Source organism: Herpailurus yagouaroundi, unplaced genomic scaffold (assembly GCF_014898765.1).
Source record: "Herpailurus yagouaroundi ecotype Mexico unplaced genomic scaffold, PumYag 159, whole genome shotgun sequence".
NCBI classification, from domain to species: domain Eukaryota; kingdom Metazoa; phylum Chordata; class Mammalia; order Carnivora; family Felidae; genus Herpailurus; species Herpailurus yagouaroundi.
In genome coordinates, this window is record NW_024412400.1 from 82160991 (window position 1) to 82186736 (window position 25746).

Below are 25746 nucleotides of genomic sequence, written 5' to 3' on the forward strand. Positions count from 1 at the left end.
TTAAGAATGCATGCCACCCTTTCTGACTGTCCTCTCTATTAATGCTACCAATACACGGGTATGCACATAAATGCCTATTTTTCCAATTCCTTTTCATTGACAGCTATGTTTATTGCTGTCTTTATCTTCCTAAAATATAATTATGAGTGAATAATTCTCTTTCTTAAAAGCCTGCATGAATCCCTGTTTTCTAAAGGATAAGTCTTAAACCCAGTAAAAATTTTCTAGTTGAATCGAAGCCTTTCTAAACTTTATTACCACCTAATTTTCCAGTTTTGTTTACCATCACTTTATTCATGCACCCTGATTTTCTTTCTACATAATATTATTCTCACTATTTCTTTTCCTCTCACATGCTTTTCCAATCTCCATTAGTCAAAACTTTAACAGTCTTCAGGGCCCAAGTGAAATGCCATTTCCTCAGTCCTTATTCATATTTTTCCAATAACTACCTCTCCCAAGGTAGAAGTAATCTTTTTTTATATTTAGCTTCCAAGTCATTATTTTTTGTTATGAAATTTTACTATTTTAAAATGTGTGTATTAAACATTTTTGCATTTGTCTTTTTTTTCCTCAATACACAGTCTGGTGTGTGGTGCTAAATAATTTTTACTGAGTGAATAAGGTGCAGATGGATGTTGACAACATAACAGCTGAATGGCCAGCCATGAAACTGAGTCGTCTCCCTTAAGATTTATTTGTTGAATGTACTTAATGACACATAGATGGTAATACATGTAAATAAGGAGAGAAGACTTTAGAAATAGAAAAGGTTTCAATAGAAACTGAAAGAAGGGAGAGTCCTGAGAGAGCAAAGACTTTGGCACAGAAGTGGACCTTACTTCTTGCCTAAATTTGATACTAAATTCAGTGATAAGAGTCAGAAAATACAACACAATATATATATATTTTTTTCAACGTTTATTTATTTTTGGGATAGAGAGAGACAGAGCATGAACAGGGGAGGGGCAGAGAGAGGGAGACATAGAATCGGAAACAGGCTCCAGGCTCTGAGCCATCAGCCCAGAGCCTGACGCGGGGCTCAAACTCACCGACCGTGAGATCGTGACCTGGCTGAAGCCGGACGCTTAACCGACTGCGCCACCCAGGCGCCCCCAACACAATATATTTTTTCATAAATTCACTGCCTAATTTAGTAATGACATTAAGATTAGAGTGATTCTAATGTATGTATTGGAAATATCTATTTGTAACTTCTCTTGTATATATATATGTTTGTGTTATGGTCTCTTAAATGTGTCAGATAAATTTCTTGTTTTCCAAACATCAAGATTTTGAAATAGGCTATAACATGGCTTTGATCTTAATCTTCAGCTATAACTTTGGTTATAGTAGCCTGCTTTTCTTTGCAGGGGTTGGGGGAGGTTGATGCTGAGAATTAATTAGTACCTTGCCAAATACTTCATTTGGATGTGATTAGAAATCAAATGGAGAACAATTACCACTTTCTTATGCTTGTTGACAGTGGGATGCAATTTCAGGGACCAATTTCAGCACCTTGGTCAGAGCAATAGGATTAAGAACATTGTTGTATATTTCTACATCTTGGCTACAACAAGACAATTATTGCTTCTCCATACCAATAAATACATATTCAAAAGTTATTGTCAAAGGTATGCAATAGCCAACTATAATCATTCTATATGCGTTCACTAAAGTCTTCAGGTAATTTTACCTTAATAAACATCTTTGTAAAATATTAATCATAGAAACCTCTGGATGAAGAAAACATGAGAACCATCTAATCCAAAACTCCTTTATATATGAACTTCCCTATATAAGAACAAAGATTTCTACTTATTCTTTCAGTATAAAATATTACATAATAAAAAAGAAAAGAAACACAATAGTTTTTTTTTTGGAAAATATACACATCTGTGTATAGAAGAAAAGATGAGGAGTATACAGAAATGTGCATTGTGATTTCAGAGTTGTGCTTGTTCTTTTTATCTTTGTTTTCTGTTATTTCTCTGGTAAGAATGTGTGATTTAAGAAATAATACAAATTTATAGGGGCCTGGTTGTCTCAGTGGGTTAAGCGTCTGACTTTGGCTCAGGTCATGATCTCAAAGGTTTGTGAGTTCGAGCCCCATGTCAAGCTCTGTACTGACAGCTCAGAGCCTGGAGTCTCCTTTTGATTCTGTGTCTCCTTCTCTCTCTGCCCTTCCCTGCTCATGATCTATCCCTCAAAAATAAATAAATGTTTAAAAAGTAAACAAAAATAATAATAAAATAAATAAATAAAATAAAAAATAATACAAAGTTTTGATAAAAATAAATCATTAACTTGCTCTCATAATGCTAAGGTGAGGCAAGAGCCTTGTTAATGATTATAGATTTAAGTAACATCCCTTATGGATCTAATATATATTGGTAGCAGAAATGACAACAAAGTAAAAAGACCAACCCAAGGGCTTACCCTTAGAATGAGCCAAAGCAATTTGATTGACCAGCCTTCCTACTCACAGAGCCTTTGTCCCTTTCCAAACTACCAACTTTCTGTTTGTACTTAAAATAGGAGCTATATATAGTTGTTTAGAGGGTTTTGAAAATCTCTTCCAGTTCTCATAATTTGTACTTCCAAGCTTTCATAGTCTTTGCTGGTGCTTTACTTTATAGATGGTCATGAGACTTATAATGATAATAATTAACATCTCTGTTTACTATGTGTTAGAAGCGATTTTAAATATTTCAATTTAATTCATTTAATATTTGCCACAAAAGCTGAGTTAGGAGCTATTTTATTGCCAATATTACAAACGAGCCAAAGTCCTAAAAAATTTAAGTTGTGTGCCACACAACTGTTAAGAAGAAAGTGATGATCCATACTAAATTGTGAAGAAATCTGCCTTTTTTGGAACTTATCAACTGATAGTATTAAGCTTTAATCAACTCTAGACATGATATGAAGATTGCTTGAACTGGCCTTTGTAGAATTGAAGACTCAATGTTCAAAAAAGTCATCCAATACGTCAATATTTCTCAATGTTTGTTATAATAGATCCCAAAGCCTATTGGTTGGATTACAAAAATCTATGGTACAGTAAAGATGCACTGAGCACTGTCTTAGTTCTTTTACATTTAAGAAAAGTTAATATTTTATGGAGAGTAATGTGCTGTTTTATTTCATATTTTACGCACATGATGTCTCTAGACACACTGAACCATCTGTCTCTGGCTTGGTAGAGGGTCAGAATGGTCATGATAGTAATAAAAAGTGTTGAAATTTAGCTTTGACTTTGAGAATAATATTGCAGAAAGATAATAAGATTGACAGCCAAACTCCAGGGAGAAAAATTATTTCCTTGGAAGCATTTTTAGGACTTGATAATAGACAAGTTGGAAGACAAAAGAGCAGGGGAAAGGAGAGGGAAAGCAGGTGGCCAGATATTTGTTATAGTCTCCTCTCTTAGAAAAACCGTATTAAAAGATCAAGATGAATAGCAATGACATAAATGATGAAGGTTTCTGCCTTACTGTCCCTTTGAGATTCTGGAAGGAAATTGAGTCCCAGGGCCCCTCCCACACAACAATGTAGACTTAATTCCTTTTCCTTCAAAAAATTGTTTCTCAGTGCATTTATACACACACACACACACACACACACACACACACACACACGAGGCTTTGATTGTTGTATGTAAAGGCACTGGCTGCTTTTACTTTAATAAATTAATATAAGTACTATTTAAAAATTAATAAATAATAATTGTAAATGAAATTTAGTAAATTAATGATATTAGCTTTAGAGTGGTATTGTTTTATTAAAAATTACAATGAAATAAGAATACATGATTTGATAGCTGATAGAATGATTTAATTAATTAAAAATCTAAAATAATTTGTTGCGTGAATGTCTAACTCCATCGCATAACTTTTTTTTTTTTTTGAACTTTCCATGGCACATACTTGATTCATTTCTTTGCAAGGATGGAAATTCATCACATGTTTGCCACTATGATTTCTATTCATTATTTTTGGTTATTATCTCTTTTTAGCTTTTCTGCAAATTGTTTTGGTTTGGATAGTAACAGAAATATAAATTAGAAAAAAAAAATGTCATCCAAGTTCTCCTTTCCTCCACTGCTCCCCACCTAAAACACTTTTTATTGTTGATCTCATTTCTGTTTCTTGCTTTGTATGTATACATTTTTGTTAAATTGTTTCATGTAATGAAGTTACAATTATATTTATGCTTTTATCATTTAGTATATATTTCATGACTCATTTCCCTTGTATAAAAAGCATAATGTAAAGTTTTTAAATGCATGTGCTTATATAAAAATGCAATATTACTAGGGGAACTTCCATAAAAACTATAATTTGAGGATGCTTAATTACTAGTACCAGAAAAAATATTTATCAATATTTTGCATAGAAACAATTTTGACACTCTGTATTTTTCAGGCTAAAAAAAATAACAATCTGCAAGTGATGATAGTAAAGCCTTGGAGAAAAAACAAATTGACTTTGCCTAGATTTTTAGATGGGCCATAATTTTCTAATGTTTTCAACAAATAGAGAAAACACAAAGGGAAACTAAAATATTCACATATATAAGGTGACGTTGAATACACTTAAAATAACAAAAATCACTACTCTTTACACTTTCTAATATTTTGGAGGGAAAAGAAGAGAAAGAGGGGTTGATGAATTAATTTACTTTGTTATCTACAATATATATGAGATTCTTTTCTTTGTTTGATAGTAAATTATTTCATCAAATATGGTCCTTGAAGAAAGTGAGCATGGATTGCATCTATAAACAGAAAATAATGTAAATTTTTTTCAAAATTAACAACTCTTGTTTAAGCCTGAGACTACTTTGATTATTGTCAGAAGGAGAGAAAATCTCTTCGTTCCTAAAACAAGCGTGTAAGAATGAGCCACAGATGAGGTTATATGATGCTGCAGTAAAAGGAAAGCCTAAATTCCCCAAATGGAAATGTAAGTGTAAAATGGTAGTTTGGGGAGGAGTGAACGAGGAGAATTTGGAGTGAGGATACAAAAACTGGGCCAGAAAGAAGGGCATGGGTAGCATCTAGAATCAAAACAATGTCGCTTATTTCCATAACTAACCCTTCAGAACTCAAAATTTTGAAACTTCTCAATTGACAGAATCCTCTAGAGGGTTTAAGGGTATTTTTTTTAATGTTTATTTAATTTTTTGAGAGAGAGAGAGAGAGAGACAGAGCGTCAGTGGGGGAGGGATAGAGACAGATGGAGACACAGAATGTGAAGCAGGCTTCAGGCTCTGAGTTGTCAGCACAGAGCCCAACGAGGGGCTCGAACTCAGGAACCAAGACCCACGAACCTCGAGATCATGACCTGAGCCGAACTCAAACGCTTAGCTGACTGTGCCACCCAGGTGCCCTGAGGTTTAAAGGTCTCAATCACAATTTTCAGCAAAAAAAAAAAAATTAAATAAAAAAAATAATAATTAGATGTTAGTTCTATTGATTGAAGTTATTTTATTAAATTAAACTTCCAAACAATACCTGAAATTTTCATGTCCATCAGAATTTTTTTGAGTGTCCTTTCAATATATGAGACCCATAGCAAATGCATATACACAAATGTTTAATATTAGACACAAGATGTTGCCTCATAAGACAACAACTTCTTCATGGGCAGGATTCCAAAGAATTTCTCTCTGGTTCTTCAAAACTAGGCATAAATGGGAGCTTTTTTTAGTCACTTGGATTCCAATATAAAGCCTACAGATTTTTTGCTATTTATATTCAAATCCTTAAAAGCAGGGGCTCCTGGATGGTTCAGTGGGTTAAACACTGGAGTCATAATTTTGGACCAGAGCATGATCTCATAGTTCATGAGTTGAAGCCCCACGTCAGTCTCTACACTGGTGGTGCAGAGCTTGCTTGGGATTCTGTCTCCCTCTCACTCTGCCCCTCACTTGCTCACTCTCCATCTCTCCCTCTCAAAAATAAATAAACAAACATTTAAAAAACCTTAAAAGTGTAAATATTTTTTCACAAGGTAACTACAATTCTAAGAAATAAACAGGGAAAATATGTATCTACAAGAGTGTACATAGTTACATCATATATATAATAAAGAAAATTGAAAACAATCTTCATGTCTAAGACTAAGTAATTAGAGTAATTAGTTAAATATGTTTTAGTATATAGTCACACAATAGCCATGCTAAATACTAACTGAAAATTGTGTTGTACAAAAAATTTAATAACCAGAAAAAATGTTAGTATTTCATAACAAAGTTTATAACATTGCATATATATAATATACATGTCATTTAGTGTGTATATATACATAACACTTTCTTACATATTTTTCAATGCATGTTTTTAATCCAAATGTATAAATGTATATACAAATATGTGAGGTGAAGTAATTCGAGGCAATTTTTTTTTCTTCTTTGGTCTTTATATGTTTATTTGGTAATTTGTAACTTGCTTAGAAGCACCTAATCACTGCCAAAGAAAGATGTATTTTAGCTTAAATTCATTTTACTATACATTTTGATTACCTGTTATAAGTGAGCCCCAGTTCATTTCAAAAAATCCTATAGTATTTCTCTGTTCAACTTACCTTTCACTACCCACAACTACTACTTGCAAATGGTTTATTGGGAAACACGAACTCATTGAAGTATTAAGGTAAACTAGCTTTATTTTTCCCTTTTGCCGAAGCCTTGTGCTGAATTACCTTTTCCATTTGGGGGGTGGATCTCTTCAGTTTTAGATCATTTTTGTTCATGAAAATAAGTCCAGGTGAACTTTCAACTTTAATCTTGTAACTGATTCCTGCTTTTTTTTTATTGAAATTTTTTTTGACATTTATTTATTTTTGAGAGACAGAGAGAGGTACAGAATGAGTGGGGGAGGGGCAGAGAGAAAGGGAGGCATAGAATCCAAAGCAGGCTCCAGGCCCTGAGCTGACAACACAGAGCCCAATGTGGGCCCAAACCCAGGAACCCTGAGATCATGACCTGAGCCTAGGTTGGGCGCTTAATCGACTCAGCCACCCAGGCCCCCCCTGATTCCTTCTCTTAATGGAGGTTAAACTTCAAGGCCTCTTAGAATAGGGAGAGCTGTTCCTGCTTCCCTCTTTTAATTTGGGTACATATGTGCATAACCAGATGAGGCTTAGCCTATTATTATTCATAGTTGCTGCTTTCCCGGATAATATGACTGGCTGTTGTTGTCCTCTATATGGCAGACATGCAAACGCTGATTTTTCTGTACATTATGGACATATGTCTGTTTTGACTGCAATAGATTAAGGTTATATCTATTGTCCCAATATTCCTTCCAGGTTAGTATTCATCACTCTAAAATGACAGTCTAAAGAAGTCACAGCTTGGACAGCAAATTGCATGATCATGCTCCTTGTGGGATATATTTGTGTGGACTTCCTAGGGGAGAAGAACTTCTACACAGCTTTCGCTTAATCCCTTCTAAAAATACCCTCTTCCCTTAACCTCAGCTCATACATACCACCAGATATCAGCCCTAGAGTCTTGCTTCTTATATCCATTGCCTCGGAGATGGACATCCCAAACACAGCAGCTTCTGCCATGTTGATCAACCACAGAAATCCCTTTCCCATGAGCAACATTGGGAGTCCACGTTGCTCTGCTGCCTCCCCTTTCATTTCCCTGTCTGCACAATCATCCTGCTGCAGCCAGTTGTATCTTTTTCACATTCTTTTTCTCACTGTGTCTTTTTTTTTTTTCACATTTACTTATTTTTGAGAGACAGAGAGAGACAGAGCGTGAGCAGGGGAGGGGCAAAGAGACAGAGAGACACAGAATCAGAAGCAGGCTCCAGGCTCTGAGCTGTCAGCACAGAGCCCATTGCAGGGCTCGAACCCACAAACTGTGAGATCATGACCTGAGCCGGTCGGATGCTTAACCAACTGAGCCACCCAGGCGCCCCAACTCACTGTGTCTTTTAAGCTTTACACGATTCTCTTGCATACCTTCATTAGCTCCAAGGAGGAAATTCCCTTACCCTTATCCAAATGGGAAAGTGCTTGTGGTAGGCATTCTTATCAGTGAACGTTCCAAAAATATAATGACTATTACTATATATTCTCCCTAGTCCTCATGTTATATGTGCAGTGCACTTAATATCTTCAAGGAAATATTAAAGTAGCATGTTAAACAAATAAACAGACAGACAAGCAAATGAAAAACAGGATTTTGAAAACAAACTGGTGGATATGAATCAGGGACAAGTGGTAATTTTTACTACCTATATCCCCATACCTTTGTCTGTGAGGGTCAGGTCATGATCTCATGGTCTTGGGATCAAGCCCCACACGGAGCCTTGCATCAGGCTCTGCCCTGAGCATGGAGCCTGCTTGGGATTGTTTCCCTCCCTTTCTCTCTTCCTCCTACCCACCCTATCTCTTTCTCTCTCTCTCTCTCTCAAAATAAATAAACGACAACAACAACAAAAGAATTGAGAGCATTTTAAAAGAAACCTAGAAAAGCTGACACGTACTGGTTACTATACCAATATCAATACCAATGTAAATAAGCATTCAATGTGATGACTGAATTGATTTTGACGATGCAAATAATATACCTAAGTTATTGTCTTTACTCTTTTGGATTTTGTAGGTGTTATCTTACTTTTATTATTAATAGAATATTCTTAGAGGATGCAGTGTGTTTCACTGTTCAGAAATTTTTGTTTGATTCCAAAAGATATATTTTATTTTATAAAAATCTACCTTGTAGTCACCTGGGCTACTCATCATTTCCTGAATATTCTTCATAATTTGCCTGTTGAGATTTTCTTCTCCTTTTTTCCCTCTTACCTCTACTGATGCAATTCTAACTTTATACCCAATGTATGTCTCTGATCACAAGTGTTCAATGACTCCTTCCTAGTTTCCCTCCACTTACCAGCTTGTAAATTCTTTTAAGACTGGGTCATGGTCTCTAGACCATAAAATTGTACTTTGAACATAGTGGGAAAATGGTACTTACTGAATTGAATCCTTAAAAATATGTATAACTGATTTTTAAAGTGTTACATTTTATGAAGTATGAAGTTTTTCACTCAAAAATTAAATGAAAATGGACTTTTATTCTATGTGAAGGTTGTGATAAATGAATGAATCTTAACTTACATACGATCCTTTAATATTACAAGATTATCTCAAAAACTTATGAGTTGGGGCAAACATTATCTCCATGGTGATATACAGTTTGACCTTTGAACGACTTGGAGCCTAGGGGAACTAACCCCTGCACAGTTGAAAATCCGTGTATAACTTTGAATCCTCAAACCTTCACTAATTGCTTAGTATTGACCTGAAGCTTTACCAGTAACATAAACAATTAATAGTTTGTATATACCTCATATACTGTATTACTACAATGAAATAGCTAAAAAAGAAAATGTTATTAAGAAAATCATAAGAAAGAAAAAACACACTTATAGTACTGTACTATATTCATAAAAAAAAATCTGCGTGGAGTGTCTGGGTGGCTCACTCAGTTAAGCATCCAACTTCAGCTCAGGTCATGATCTTGCAGTTCATGAGCTCAAGACCTGCTGGGCTCTGTTCTGACAGCTCAGAGCCTGGAGCCTGCTTCAGATTCCATGTCTTCCTCTCTCTCTGTCCTTCCCCTATTTGCATTCTGTCTCTCTCAAAAACAAAATAATAATTTAAGAAAACATTTTTAAAAATCTGTGTATAAGTGGACTTGCGCAGTTCAAACCCATGTTGTTCAAAAATCAAGCATACACTGAGGACAAGGAAGATTAAGTTGATTTCTGAGGTCACACAGCTGTGAGTGAAGGAATCCATTTTGTTGACTGGAGTTCTTTAATTGTCCATATATCATTGCACTGTAAGAAGGAGAGTGTGAATCTTTGTCTGTATTCTGATCTACTGACATGAATAAATTCTAACAATTATCATAGATATTAAACAATTTCCTAAAAGCTCATTCCAGGGTCATTGAAAGGATACGATTTGCCTTTGTCAGAGGTCTCCAGCCCTTTCTCCTCCATTGTTGCTAATAGGATGGTTCACAAGAAGCCCCATCCATCTACTATGGTTCCAAAAGAAGGTAGCATATTAATTAAAACTATTGTAGAAATGTAGAGTGAGGACAATAGGATAGGCTAGGTGAACTATTTACGATCCTTAAAAGCAAGAGAAAGAAAGGGCAAGGCTCGGGCAATATGGTGCTCCCTTGCTGAAGAAGGCTGAGATTCCTGGGTGCATATACAGCTTAACAATGGATGCAGCCATGGGCTGCACCACGCAGATGTCACTTCCAAGTTCCACCATGACAAATCCCCTGTGGGCCAGGGATGGAAGAAGAATGGCTCTGTGGCCACTGTAAGGTGGCAAATCTCAGGAGACCAAATGAAAGAGGGGTGGTTTTTGGCCTTTTGCCTGACTATAACAAGGGCTTCTGACTTTTCACTGCATACTTATTAGAGGGCTTCTCCTGCTCTCAGTTTCAGAGCAATTGGGGGACCCTGAGGAAACATTACCTTTAGAAAGCTCTTGGTTATTGATATGAAATCCTGGGTCTTATCCCAGAGGGAACAGCCACGGAGTATTAAGAAATCACCTTGAAACACCCTTTTATGCCTTATTATTTCAGATTAGAAGCTTGTAAGAGAGATGAGAAAAAAAAAAAAAAACACCTGCTGTGTCCCCGAAAATGTATTATTTAACCCCTAATTTCCAAAATGAGCGGCTTGAATGATCCTTGTGTGTTAGAAGGAGTAGGATCAGCATTGTAAATATGCTTTTTCAATTATTTTTCTGTCCCTGAGAATTATACTTAAAAGGATTACCAGGAAAGGGAGAAAGGCCATTACTCAAACAAGTATAAAATCCATTTCCCATACAAAGAGAGAAGAGAGTAACTGCATGAGCATTGTTTATGAAGTGTTACATTAAGCCTTTATATTAGCAGGAACAATTGGAACAGATATTTATTTCTTTTCATTTATCCAACTTTTTTTCATTTAAGAAGCATATTCATACTTTTTACCATGAGTAGGCTACCTTTTCTATCCTACTCTTTTTTTTTTTTTTTTGAGAAAGAGAGAGAGATAGCACAAGTGGGGGGGGGGTGGGTAGAGGGTCACATAGAGAGAGAACCTTAAGCCCAACATGGGACTCTATCTCACTAACCTGAGGTCATGACCTGAGCCAAAATCAAGAGTTGGAACTCAATAGACTGAGCCACTCATGAGCCCCTCCATCTTACTCTTTTTATCTAAATTTCTGCAGTCCTTTTTCAATTTATTCCCTTCTCTCTTTTGAAATGATAGTGGATGAATTAGGTCTTTTGTGAACAATCTCTTTTAGCAGTAATAGGATTAAGAGACCTGGACCCAGGTAATGAATGTAAGCAAAGATGTCACAGCCTCTCCATGCTTCCAGGCCTCTAGCTCTGAGATATACAATACTTTGTACTGCAAGCCCATCGACTGGTCCCAAACATCTTCATTGCATGATATAGTAGAAACAGTAAAGTCAGTGCCAGGGTTTATTTTGGCATCTACTCATTGTATGAGTACATCTCATCTACTCATCTACTTATTGTAATGTGATCTATCCAAAAACTTAGACTCAGTTTTCTCATTTGTAAAATGGGAATCAAGATACCTACCTCTTTCTGATAAGATGTTTCCAATAACCTGTCCTGATGACATTCAAGGCTCATTTAAAGTGAGTGAGGTTTATAATACACCACATTAATAAAAGAAAGGATAAGAACCATGTGATCCTTTCAATAGTTGCAGACAAAGAATATGGCAAAATTCAGCATCCTTTCTTGGTAAAAACCCTTAAGAAAGCAGAGGTAGAAGGAACATACCTCAACATCATTAAAGTCATATATGAAAAGCCCACATCTAGTATCATCCTCAGTGAGGAAAAACTGAGTGGTTTCCCCCTAAGGTCAGGAATGTGACAGCGGTGTCCACTTTCACCACTGTTGTTCAACATAGTACTGGAAGTCCTAGCCTCAGCAATCAGGCAACAAAAAGAAATAAAATGCATAAAAATTGGCAAAGAAGTCAAACTTTCACTCTTCACAGATGACATGATACTTGACATAGAAAACCCAAAAAGACTCCACAAAAAAATTGCTAGAACTGATATATGAATTCAGCAAAGTCTCAGGATATAAAACCAATGTACAGAAATTGGTTGCATTTCTATACACCAATAATGAAGCAACACAAAGAGAAACCAAAGAAGCAATCCCATTTACAATTGCACCAAAAACCTTAAGATACCAAGAAATAAACCTAACCAAGGAGGGGAAAGTTCTGTATGCTAAAAACTATAGAAGGCTTATGAAAGAAATTGAAGAAGACACAAAGAAATGGAAAAAATATTCCATGCTCATGGATTGGAATAATAAATATTGTTAAAATGTTGATACTACCCAAAGCAATCTACACATTCAAGGCAATCCCTATTAAAATAACACCAGCATTCTTCACTGAGCTAGAACAAACTAAAATTTGTATGGAACCAGAAAAGACCCAAAATAGCCAAAGCAATCCTGAAAAAGAAAACAAAGCTGGAGACATCACAATTCCAGACTTCAAGCTGTATTACAAAGCTGTAATCATCAAGGCAGAATGGTACTGGCACAAAAACAGATACATAGATCAATGGAACAGCATAGAGAACCCAGAAACGGACCCACAAATGTATGGCCAACTAATCTTCAACAACGCAGGAAAGAGAATCCAACAGAAAAAAAGACAGTCTTTTCAGCAAACGGTGCTGGAAAAACTAGACGGTGACACACATAAGAATGAACCATACACAAAAACAATTTCAAAATGGATGAAAGACCTAAATGTGAGACAGGAAACCATAAAAATCCTATTAGAGAAAACAGGCAGCAACTTCCTCAGCCACAGCAACTTCTTACTAGACATGTGTCCAGAGGCAAGGGAAATAAAAGCAAAAATGAACTATTGGGACCTCACACACATTTAAAAAAACAAAAACAAAACAAAAAAAAAAACTTCTGCACAGCAAAGGAAACAATCAACAAAACTAAAAGGTAACTGATGGAATGGGAGAAGATATTTGCAAACGACATATCAGATAAAGGGTTAGTATCCAAAATCTATAAAGAACTTATCAAACTCAACACCCAAAAAACAAGTAATCCAGTGAAGAAATGGGTAGAAGTCATGAATAGTTACTTTTCCAAAGAAGACATCCAGATGGCTAACAGGCACATGAAAAGATTCTCAACATCACTCATCATCAGGGAAATACAAATCAAAACCATGATTAGATACCACCTTACACCTGTCAGAATGGCTAACATTAACAACTCAGAAAATGACAGATGTTGGCGAGGATGCAGAGAAAGGGGAATACTTTTGCACTGTTGGTAGGAATGTAAACTGATACAGCCACTCTAGAAAACAGTATGGAGGTTCCTCAAAAAACTAAAAGTAGAGCTACCCTACAACCAGAAGTTATACTACTTCTACTCGTAAAGTAAATACTAGGTATTTATCCAAAGGATACAAAATTGATGATTTGAAGGGGCATATGCACCCCAGTGTTTATAGCAGCACTATCAACAATAGCCAAGGACTAGAAAGAACTCAAATGTCTATCGACCAATGAATACATAAAGAAGATGTTGTATGTGTATATACATACATATATACACACATATATATTCCATTGTGTGTGTGTGTATATATATATATATATATATATATAATGGAATATTACTTGGCAATCAAAAAGAATGAAATCTTGCCATTTGTAACAATGTGGATGGAACTAGAGTATTATGCTAAGTGAAATAAGTCAGTCAAAGAAAGACAAATGTCATGATTTCATTCTTATGTGGAATTTAAGAAACACAACAGATGAACATAGGGGAAGGGAAGGAAAAACGAGATAAAAACAGAGAGGGAGGGAAACCATAAGAGACAATTACAGACAAGAAACTGAGGGTTTCTGGAGGGAGGTGGGTGGGAGATGGGCTAAATGGGTGATGGGCATTAAGGAGGGCACTTGTTACAATGAGCACTGGATGTTACACGTAAGTAATGAATCACTGGGTTCTACTTCTGAAGCTAAGACTACACTGTATGTTAACCAACTTGAATTTAAATTAATACATTAAAAACAAAAGTGAGTGAGCTTTAGGTATAGTTTTCTCCAATGAAAAATAAATCAAATATCCCTGTAAGTAAACTAAATAAAATCCAGTTTATCCATGACTGGTAATAGAATCTCCCCGTAGCAATGGGTTATTGCCCTGCTATGCAAGTCTCAAACCGTTTTCTCTTGATATTAATCTTCCCCTTAGGGATATAGGCCCTATCTAGTTCACTTAGGGAAAATCTGGCCATGGTTTTCAAATGTAGACTCTGTAACTAGAACATCGAACTGAAGCTTTATTTATTTTGGGGAATTACAATGTGAAGGACAAGGAGAATGTCGCAAAACTAGAGAACAAATTATGGGATATAGTTTGCTGCTTTTTAAATTTACATTGCCTATCCCATCCTGGTTTCGGTCATGCTTTTGTGTGGCAAGGTACTGTCTCAATACCTTTATAGAATCCATTCCTAGTCATCAGATTCCAAACCACATTCCTGACAATATTCCTTGGGCACCTAGATCCAGCTATCGCTGAAACACAAACTTTTCAATTATGAGAGCTAATTATTCGCTTGTTTGAATAAGCATATTTATGTTTCTCTCATTTATAGGCAAGTTACTTGGAGCACATATTTCAATCCTTTATCTTCTATAGAGCTGGACACAGGCTATTATGTATTGAATAAGTACCTTAATTATTAATCTTAACACTTTTTGAAAATTAATACACATCTCCTTTCTATACCATAATATTTATTGCAGAAATGAGACCTGAAAACTTTTTCTTAGTCTATTGCTCAATTCATTGAAGCACATTTTTAAAATAAGGGACAAAAGTAGGATTAAGCTTTTGCCATTTATTTATTTATTAGACATGAATTCATTACAAAATTGACTCACATATAATTAGAAATATTTTCAATCACAAACAAATCAAAGTCATTTAAAATATTAATTGTTAAATTATATTTTACATTTATAGACTATCCAACATAAGAATTATAACTGGATGTCGGATGATGTTCACGTAACAAAAAAATATAGATAAAAATACAACAAATATGTTAAGAAATATACTTACACTGTGCATGTGTAGGTTGTAAACCAATTTTATTTGGTTTTGTGAAAAATAAAGAAAAAATGATGCATCTAATATTTGCCCACACGAATCTTTTGGTTAACTGAAACACATGTAAAATTGTGTATTCTGACTTTATAGACAAGACGTAAACTTACAAAAAATCATCACCAGATGTCTAAATTCTATACTTTTTCCTTTGAACCTGTGATGTAGGCTGGTTATTGAATTCATCTGTCACATTGAAAAATATTTGTTTTTTTGCAATAGAGAAAATACAGCAACTTTTTTACATTGATTCACAGTTTTTTTGCCATTTTTTCAAGATTATAGTTTATCATCACTGCAGTCTTTTAAATTAATCTCATTCATTATATGTCACCTGCATAACTGAAGCTTTCCAAATGCCCTTATTTTCCAGATATTAGTGAGATTTAGGTAGGATTTATTTTCAGATGATCAGAGAACATAGGAAATGTCATCAAAATTTTAAAATTGATGCCGGATGCTAGCTAGTATTTATGGGAGGTTATGTTGCTGTGCCTACAAAGCACTTGACTCAAGGCCACTTAACATCTGAAAGCCTCATTAATGTATCCTGGATAAGGAAAAGAACCGTTAAACCCTAAATGCTGAAGATTGGTCTGGCCATATACATCATATAAAAGAGGTACAAATCAATAAATAGGATTATGGTTAAAACCTAGGAGAAGAAAATCCATTCCTAGAAAATGTTCTACACAATATAAAGATATTTATCACAATCACAAAAGTATTTAATTTTTATTTCTCACTTTACATTAATAAAATTTTAACTGTGGTTTACTGAAGTACTATGGTAAAACTTTAAAAGTTAGAACATATACTCAGGTGAGAGAAATTTCCAGTTTCTCAAACATCAACAAAATATTTTTTTATACATAATGCCATTAAATATCAAATGTCTGTAGGTATGGTCACAAGATGTGGTAACTTTCTTTCATCCATGGAATAAGCCAGAGAAAGTTACCATAATTTATCACAAGAGTGCTGTGATATCTTTAAACCAGGCAAGGACCAAGTTTCATTTTAAACTATTACATTTTATGAGGCTCTGTTTTACCGTTCAAACGCATCCTTTTAAGCCTGGGTGTTTACTCATGGTACATGACCATGATACGGCACACAAAAGTGCAAAATGAATACTTGTTGACTGATCAATTTTGTTTTACAGCTTGATCACTTAGACTTTTAAAATAGTTATGTTGCTTTCTTGATTCCTAGTGTATCAAACTATAATCAATTTTAATTCTTTAATTTTAATTATTAAATTTGTTATTTTAAAAAGATAAATTTTACCCACCAGGGGCACCGATACTGCAATGTAAGGCACTTCTTTGTTTTTGTTTTGTTTTATTTTGTTTTGTGTTTAGAAAATAGAATGTGTTCTATCTCTTCCTAAGTCATGAAAATACTCTGGAGAATAACATCAGTTAGTATCTTAGATTCTCCTTCATGGATTATAAAGAATACAATGTGGTAACAAAACTTAATAAAATAGATTACTTGCTCACAACCACAAAAACACACCAAAAACCAAACAACAACAAAAGTCATGTCTCAGTTACAAAGAATTCCAAAGGGCACACTCATGTTCTCACGCAGTGAGAGGTGGAAAACAGAAAAACAGGAAAGAGGTTCAAGGTGGTGAATTTTATCAGTAACTGTAGTTTTCTCCAAAAAACATAGGTGCGCATCTCTGATTGTAAATTATTCTGGGAAGGATAGAGAGCTTGAGGAGAACTAGCATTAGCACTAAGAATTTATTTTTTTTATTCAGAGAGAAATCTTTGACATCAAAATTTACATTAAATTTATGCACACTTATTTAAAAAAATAATGTTTCTATTTGTTAGAGCAAGTTACTCTCACAGAGGCTGAATTAACCTGCAAAATGGGCTCATACCAGAAAAGGAATACTGTGATCAGAGCAATGGTTTCTTGTATGAACTACAAATGATTCACATTTTAAAAAATTATATGTAAGGCTCACCCAATATATGTATAGTGTCTATCAAAATTGAACAGAATAGTGAGTTAGGATGGCCATGTTGGTGTAAAACTGATGGACCCAGCCTCGATTTAGAGAATGTTAGTGATTATCTCATCCAGCTTCTGTATTATGCAGCCAGGAAAACTGAATCATCACACTTGGGAAGTAAGTTTCTCAAGGTCACAGCAGAAAAGTGGCTGTAAGTCTCATGAGGGTGGCCACAAGGTCTAACTTGCTCACATTCTATCACCACGCATAGCACAGTGCCTGGTACATGGTAGGTATCCTACAATCATTTTGAATGGACCAATGAGTGAAAAAATGATGAATGAAAATACTTCCAGGAATAGAAGTTTGACAGCATCTAGGCAATTAGGATGGTTGGTTAAAGAGGCAATGCCAGGTGCCTCTAGAAGCTGATGTACCGTGGCACATTTTGAAGTAATTTTAATTCTCTTAAATCTTTTAATTTATCAGTGGTATTTCCTATTCACTAGAGTTATAGCTCTTTGAAGAGCCTCTTTATCAACTCTAGCACAGGACACTCAACTTACTGAACTGTACTACATATAACACTGCTCACATCTACATTATGTCTTCGGGAATGATGATGGGCGAAGACACTTCTTTCTACCCTACCCCAGCTAACTGAACACTCAGTAACAGGCACTTGGAGCAATGATAGCATTCACTCTAGAGGCAGTTTTCAGAAATAAGGAGGAGCAGGAGAGGGACGAAAGTGAGAGGGTGGAGGCTATGAACATTTAAACTGCTTGATGAAGGGAGAAAAGCTGTTAGACTTGTTATAATTGAAAGAACATATGCAGGCCTCAAAGAAGTATTCAGGCAATTGGAAAATACCTTTTCAAGTACAGGGCAAAGGGAGGAAGTCAACAGCAGGTGTTGCTATGTAAACAAGTCAAATTTAGGTGAAAAAAGAGTAGGCATGTTTCATCATGGATTCTTGGAAGCTGTTCTTTGCAGATTTAAGTGGATAATTGAGATTGACATTTAAAGTGGCAGGAGACAGTCTGGGCAATAGCTTCCGTATTCCAAATAGTCAGGTTCAAGTGCAAGAGAGGTCTTCGTAAACAGAGTTGATGGCAGTCTTTTGTGTTAGAGCAGGGGTCACTAAGACTGCTTAGGGACCCAAGTGAACTTCCAGCCTCCCTCCTCATCTCGACAAACAAAGGCTTGTCCCTGGTGGAAGGAATGAGTTTTCACATTACAGTGAGGGCTCAGGGATGTGGAAAAGGCCATCTCTGTCTTATTGGGAGACACATCAGAAGTATAGTAAGGAGGAGTTTGCAGCCCTCCTGGCACATTTGAAAGTTGAGAAAGTAAGTGAAAATCTTCCCCGTGCCTGGCAGTGCTATGTGAGGGGGTTGTTTGGTCACCTCCATAGTCAATTGGCAGATCCTCCCTGGGGATATTTTCATAATTGACTGCATCATCCGGAAACTGGGGATATGTGCTGGCAATTCTTCTGGGATGAGAGGAGAGGGCACTGTAGTTAGCTGATAAAGTGTCATCAATGGTATTGAGGTCTTTTAATCCAAGTGTTTGAAGAACCCAGGGATCCACAGGGGGCCCAGGTTGTTCTTCACAGTTAGCAAATTCACCGGAGAGGTTTCTCTTGGCATTTTTGTGATGGGGGATCTCAGGAGGAAAATATCTTTGCTCTTTGGGTTTCCTCTTTCCCTTTCTGAATTTTCCACATGCTTTGGAAAACTCATCTGATGACAGTAATTTCTAGGAAAGTAGCATTTGAAAATATACAGTCAGATAGTCAACCAAGATCATTTTCTTTACTGTTGTCTAATTAAAACTCCTTCAAATATTAACTAGTCACTTTAACTCCTTAGAAAACGTGATTAAAATTCTATTCTCTCTGTCTCTGTCTTTGTCTCTGTCTCTGTCTCTCTCTCTCTCTGTCTCTCTGTCTCTCTCTCTCTCTCTCTCTCTCTCTCACACACACACACACACACACACACACAAGTGATTGAATTAACTTCTGTTTCCAACTTAAAATCTATAATGACAAGTTACTACCTGGAAACTACAATTCATGTTTTTTACTAATCATTTAAAAGTTGAAAGAAAAAATAATGTCTTTAAATTTTCAATTCAGGAAAGTAATTATTATAATAATGACAATAATAGCAACTATCATGTATTGAACACTGGCTACATGCATAATGTCATTTTATATGGGTACTGTTAAAATCTTCCTTAGCGAGGAAACTGAGGCACAGACATATTAGTGACTTGCTAAGGATCATGCGGCCTAGATTAAATCGAAGCCATGCGATTCTAGACAGAGCAACTGATTGAAAACAGTAACTAACACTGCTTCTTCTTGTTCCATTAACTTTCATAACACTTTCGTATGATATGTATTATTCTACATCTTGGACAATTGGGAAACAGAGAGAAAAAAACCTGCCTAATCTATATCATTTACTAATTTAATAAATGTCCTTTGTTTTACAAAATGGTGGCTGGACTAAGGAGCCCAAGCTAATAACTGTGAGATGTGCTCCCTTTTTTAACAAAGCTAACTGGATTGTAAAGGAGTCAGATATGGTATCTTTTCTTCTCTGAACTTTTATGTTCAGTAAAATTGGCAAGAAGCATAATCAATTTAAATTAAATAATATCAAATAACGTAGCTTGTCTAGAAGCAAGGAAAAGATTGATGACAGAAGCAATAATTGTAACAAAATGACAAAAAGAGAACAGAAATATAAAACCCAGAGAAAGGAAGAAGAACAGGAAGAGACTATGGACAAGCTATAAGTCCTTGAGTTAGAAATAGTCTAACTCATTAAGAGTATAAGAAAAACGATTCATTAAAAGATAACATAATTGGTGATCTATAACTGCCACTCAAGAAATCTGGGCTCCAGCCATATTCATAACAGTTTAGAGCTGAGGAGATTTTCAACGATCTTTTAGGCCATGTATATCCAGATGAACATAACTGACGCTAAGTGAGAGAGCGATTTACTGAAAGTCAATCTGATGATAAGAAGAACTGAGTGTCTTTCGGATCTGATTCCCACTGCAGTGTTCCATCCATTTAGCTCTCTGTCTTTTGATTAACCTCTGTTGTCTTAGCAATTCCCTTGACTGGCTTGATTCTTAAGCAACTTTTGCTGTAATACATGGCTAACATCTGCAGTCTAGATACTTCTAAGAAATGATACATAAAAATTCTTGTGAAAGTGCTATATTTCCTTTCAGAAAACTCCATCTAACCTAGAAATGCCTTTGAAGCCATGCTGTTCAGTACACCTTCTACAATTAATTAAGCAGTTTTACCCAAATTACCTCCATTCTCAAATCACTGTTGTGTTTTTATAAAAGGGATAGTTACATACCTTGGCCTTTTCCTCAAGACATTTAACCAAAGCAGAATTCAGGTATTGTCTAAGGTGATTATTCTCTTCGTGTAACCTAGCAAGTTCTTCTTCCTTCTGCACCAGAGTATCTTGGAGCTGCAAAAAAGCATACAATGGTGAAGGCTGCTCTACTATATTGACTTTGTAACCTTATAATAATGCCACTGATCCTTAACCTGCTTAAACTTGATCATTATTCTATTTGTTTTACAAACTCAACCTCCGGGAGCCCTTGTCCTCTAACGCCTAAATTCAATCTACACCCACCTACCACCTGATTGTTCAGTTTTGTGCTCTGAACTTCTTATTCATTGCAAAGTGTTTGAAGAGATTATATGACTTTTAAGATTGCAACCACAAGGGAATCGGGAAGGTATGTAGGAAAATGAGCTGCGTGCAACTGTTTAAATATAGAAAAAAGGATTTAGAAAGGTTTCGCTGGACTCCTTCCTTGCACATTAAGAAAAGAAGAAAAACAAGGGGGGCTGGCTTCCTTCATCCTCAGATTGGTCTGTTTGTATATCCACTAGATCAAATTATTCTCTCAGGAACAACAACAAATAAAACGTGATAAATGAAGCAATCTTTGCAAAAACTTTGTAATCATCATCCCTCTCCATGTGTGTGCTTTAAAAATACTATCACACTCAATATACCATTTGGTCTTTCAAGCAGCCATCTGAGGAAGGCAATATAAATATTTCAATTCCATAGGTATGGAAAAAGAGGATTCAAGAGGTCATAGGACTAAAATGTATGCAGTCAGGTCCTGACTATAGGGCCCCCTAGAGGGTTTTGATTGTTGTTGTTGAATTTGTTGTTTTTGTTTTCTTCCCTGTGACATTGATCACCTAACTTCCTGTCCACCTCTGTGGAGATTTACCCACTGTGGTTCTAAATTGCAAGTCAACATATGAATTTAACAAGGGAGAAGAAGCAAAGTAACATTAAGGGGTGATGTTAAGAACAAACTACATGCTAAGTGAAATGAGTCAGACTGAGAAAGACAAATACCATATTAATTCACTCATATGTGGAATCTAAAAAGCAAAATGAATAAGCAAATAGAAGGCAGAATCCTATAAATACAGAGCATAAACTGTATTCTCTGTCAGAGAGAAGGCGATGGGGGAGGGGCAACATGGGTGAAGAGTAGAGGCAGATAAAGGTTTCTAGTTATGGCATGCATTAGTCATGGGGATAAACGGCACAACATAGGGAATACAGTTAATGATATTGTAGTAGTGTGACAGCAGTATATCTGTATGGTGACAGATGGTAGTCACTCTTGTGGTGAACACAGCATAATGTATAGAGAAGTCAAATCACTATGTTGTACATCTGAAACTAATGTAACATTGAGAGTCAACTATACTCAAATAAGTTTAGGAATAAAATAAAAGTAAAAAAAAAAAAAAGAATGGACTGCATTTGCATGGAACATGTCTGCCTGGTTATACATACCTGCTTGTTTCTGTAGAGCTGAGAGGAAAGCTGAGCCTCTTCCCACGAACATGAGTTAGGAACAGGGAAATTGGAGTCACTGGATGATTCTATGTGAAAATACCAAATGGATAACTGAGAAAACACACTTGGGGTTTTTGTGTAATGCAGAGCTCATGGAGGGATTTCAGACAGTTTAATGGATCCAATTACCTTTCTAAAAATAGCTATTGCCTCCTTATAGGAAACAAAACATTTAAAGCTTCCAGAAGGGATAAACATGCTATGAAAGACACATATTTATAGACTATATGCCAAAATGGCTAAAGGGATGAATTTTGAAGAGCTAAGAGGTTACATTTCTTCCTAATATATAAACTCCTGCTGGCTAAGCTTATAAAAACCATCCCATCTGCATTATGAATTCACTCAAATATTTATTGATCCTTCCCCTGCTAGGCATAACATTGCAATTCCACTATGTTTTCCAAGTTTCGATCTTATTTTCTAAGGTTTAGCGTTTGATAACATAGTGTTTGCCTCTAAAATCAACTCCTACTTTTGATGGTGTCATTTTTCCCCAACCATGAAAATCTTGGCCTGTTTGCTTATCCATTAAAGCTGATGGAGAGTACATATTCAGAATTATATGTGGTATCACTTTCTACTTGAAAATAATTTGGATCTTGCTTCTCTGAAGGCCTTGATGGAAATCTCAAAACTGTACCCTGAATTCATGTATTTCAAATGTCATCATTCGTATGTTTCTTATGCTTTTGTAAAGTTTTTTTTTCATATTTGATAGCAAACTATACCTACCAGTAAAAACTATGCTTATGCATGCTATAGGTTTACTTTTGTTTTATTTTCCTCATCTAGTACAGTTTTGACTCTTGCTCATCTCTACAGAAACTGAAATATTCCTGAAATATTTTCAACTAAAGTAAAATGATGAGTAAGGAGACAGGAATAAAATTGTATACAGTTTGGTTTTATATTCTTGGGCATTCTGTCTTCTCTGTTGCTTGTGGTAGAAAGACAACACTGAACAACTCCCTTCCTGAAATATAAGTGTGTTTCATTATGTTGGGGGGGTTTTGTTTGTTTTTTTTTTCTGAAATTCAAAAAAAAAAATAATATGACAGAAGCAGGAGTACATATATTTAATGGTGAAGTGTCTACAAGTTTTTCTAGAAACCAGATTGCTAATATAGAAATTCCTTTAATATTTATAAGAACTATTTACTCAGCCCCCAGTGAAAATTAATACATGATTTTCCATCAATGTTATCTTTACCTCCAAAATTGAAGTCTTCTTTGAGCAAAAAGGAATCATTTTACCCTCCACTTACAAGATACTATTCAACTCTAAGAGAACAGATAGAGAACAAACTGAAGGTTGATGGAGGGAGGTGGGTGGGGGATGGGCTAAATGGGTGATGGGCCTCCTGAATAGGAGGGCATTTGCTGGGAGCACTGGGTGTTATATGTAAGTGATGAATCACTAAATTCTACTCTTGAAAACAATATTACACTATATGTTAATTAAATAGAATTTAAGTAAAAATTTGAAAAAAAAAAAAAAAACAAACAAGAAACAAAACCATGACCCAGTTAAAAAGAAAAACAAACCAAAAAATAAATAAATTTGGTCAAGAGCTTTGTAAAAAAAAAAAAAAAAGAAAAAAAGAAAAATAATAGCTATTCATTTTAGAGAAAGAGGAAAGGGTACCGAGATAAATCATTTTGAAAGATAACTGTTGTTCTGATTTGGCTTTCCTTTCTAAATAAACTTTTTAAAAATAAACATGGTATGGATGCAAAAAAAAAAGACAATGTTCATAGGACTCCCTTATGAAATAAAAGGGTATATTAGTATTTTTTCTCATCTCTCTCTTATACCCAGGGAAACTTTCCTGAATTCCAAAAGAAATGCTCCAACTGGTATCTTGACTACAAAAGCATCTCACTAATATTGTTTATAAATCTTTGACCCAAAACCAAATTCCCTCAGTGGGTTGGAAATCTCCAAAAACTATAAAGTGTGGGGAGAAATATATCTTGTCCAGTGGGCGAGGGGAAGAATCTCATTTTCAATATATGACAGTACAGAAAATCATGTCATTTAGGGTGTAAAATGCAGGAGTCTTTGTGCTTTCCTCAACTTCCCATACCATTTCTTCTTCTACAGAGTTCTAGCCCATGATGCTTTGCAACTATGGGTGCTGGAAATGGGCTTCAGACCTACCGGGAAAGCAGAAGAGCAGAACTTACCCTGCGCCTGTGGTGCTTGTTGGGGCTCTCTGTTGTCCAGGAGACCAGCAGCCCAGAAAGAGACCCAAGTCTCCGTGGAAACGTCAACACTAGATTCTGACGTTGTAGTGGAATACGGGCAATTATAGCTCTGGCCTCCTACAAAGTACTGGTCTTGGCAAGGCAGAACAGTGTTCTGTGAAATTCAGTATGAGGGATCAGGGTGGGGGTGGGGAGGGTCCCAGGAGATGGAATGATTGGGATTTGGAGGGGGATAAGGGTGGGAGAAAGAGGCACAAATTACATGCAATGAATCAAAAACAGTACAGGTGTTAAGCATAGATCCCAGATTAATTCAAGTGGTCAAAATATAATTACTAACAGGGAATCAGCTCCTTGGGTGTACCCAGTAGTTTCCTTAGGCTCTCTCAGCAAAGAACAGGCTAGTATTGGATGGACCAAATTTGTAAATATCCAAGAGTATTTTCTGTTGCCATGACTCAGTCATCTAACAGGCTATCCAGGATCTAAGTAAAAGGAATTCTACTTAATGATTGAAAGATACACGGACTATTTGGCTCTTTCTAGCAATACCTTAATTATATTTCTAACAACGTTAAAAGACAAAGAGCCCAGAATGCTAAGGCTGAAAAGGACTGAACATGACATATAAGGAAACCTCCTTATCTTTGCTTCTTAGTTTCTGAATTACACACCTGCTCCATCCCTTCCTTCCTTCTTTCCCTGGCTTTAAATGCTTCTGGATCCTATAGTGGTCTAAACTGTTTGAGATGGATGTATAGACATATAGATACATTCCAGAGATAACTACATACATTTTGCTCCTAACTCCAAGTACCGGTACCTATAGTCACTCCAAGTAAACATATCATTAAAGCTGAAATTCGTTAGTCAGCAGAGGCAGCAGGCTCTAGATCTCTCCAGCACTAGGTCTCCGTGCCCTTCCAAAGTTATCTTGCCACTACTAACTGCCTGGCATGTATTCTCCACTGTGTTCTGAGCCAGCGAACACCCTCCTGCCCCCGACTCCTCAAACTTCAAACACACAGTCTTTCCAAATGTCCAAGCAGGGGCAGGTATGCAGCCTTCCTGGGTTAATTTGTACAACAGCTCATTCTTAATTATTTGTCAATGTTTAATCAGGTAAAAGCCATTCATTTCAGCAGAGTCCAGCTTCGGACAAACTCTTTTTGACCACTACAAGTCTTTTGTTGACTTGAGGACTTTTTGGGCATAACATAAACAGCGAGAAAACAAATAAGAAGAAGGAAAAGGAGAGAGAGAGAGAGAGAGAGAGAGAGAGAGAGAGAGAGAGAGAATTAAGCTAATTAAGTCACAATTTGTTAATATCCTCAGTAAGTTAAGTTT

General features: G+C 35.9%; 1 protein-coding gene across 1 annotated transcript; it reads right to left on the reverse strand.

Annotated features, from left to right (window-relative positions):
- Positions 1-17279: 17279 nt before the first annotated feature.
- GMNC (geminin coiled-coil domain containing) lies at positions 17280-25082 on the reverse strand. Its single transcript, XM_040481140.1, has 5 exons — positions 25074-25082; positions 24379-24553; positions 22126-22214; positions 20641-20757; positions 17280-19009 (listed from the first exon to the last, which is right to left on the reverse strand). Exons 1-5 carry the CDS (start codon positions 25080-25082, stop codon positions 18389-18391), a joined length of 1011 nt encoding a protein of 336 aa, XP_040337074.1. The 3' UTR covers positions 17280-18388.
- Between the last annotated feature and the right edge of the window lie 664 nt (positions 25083-25746).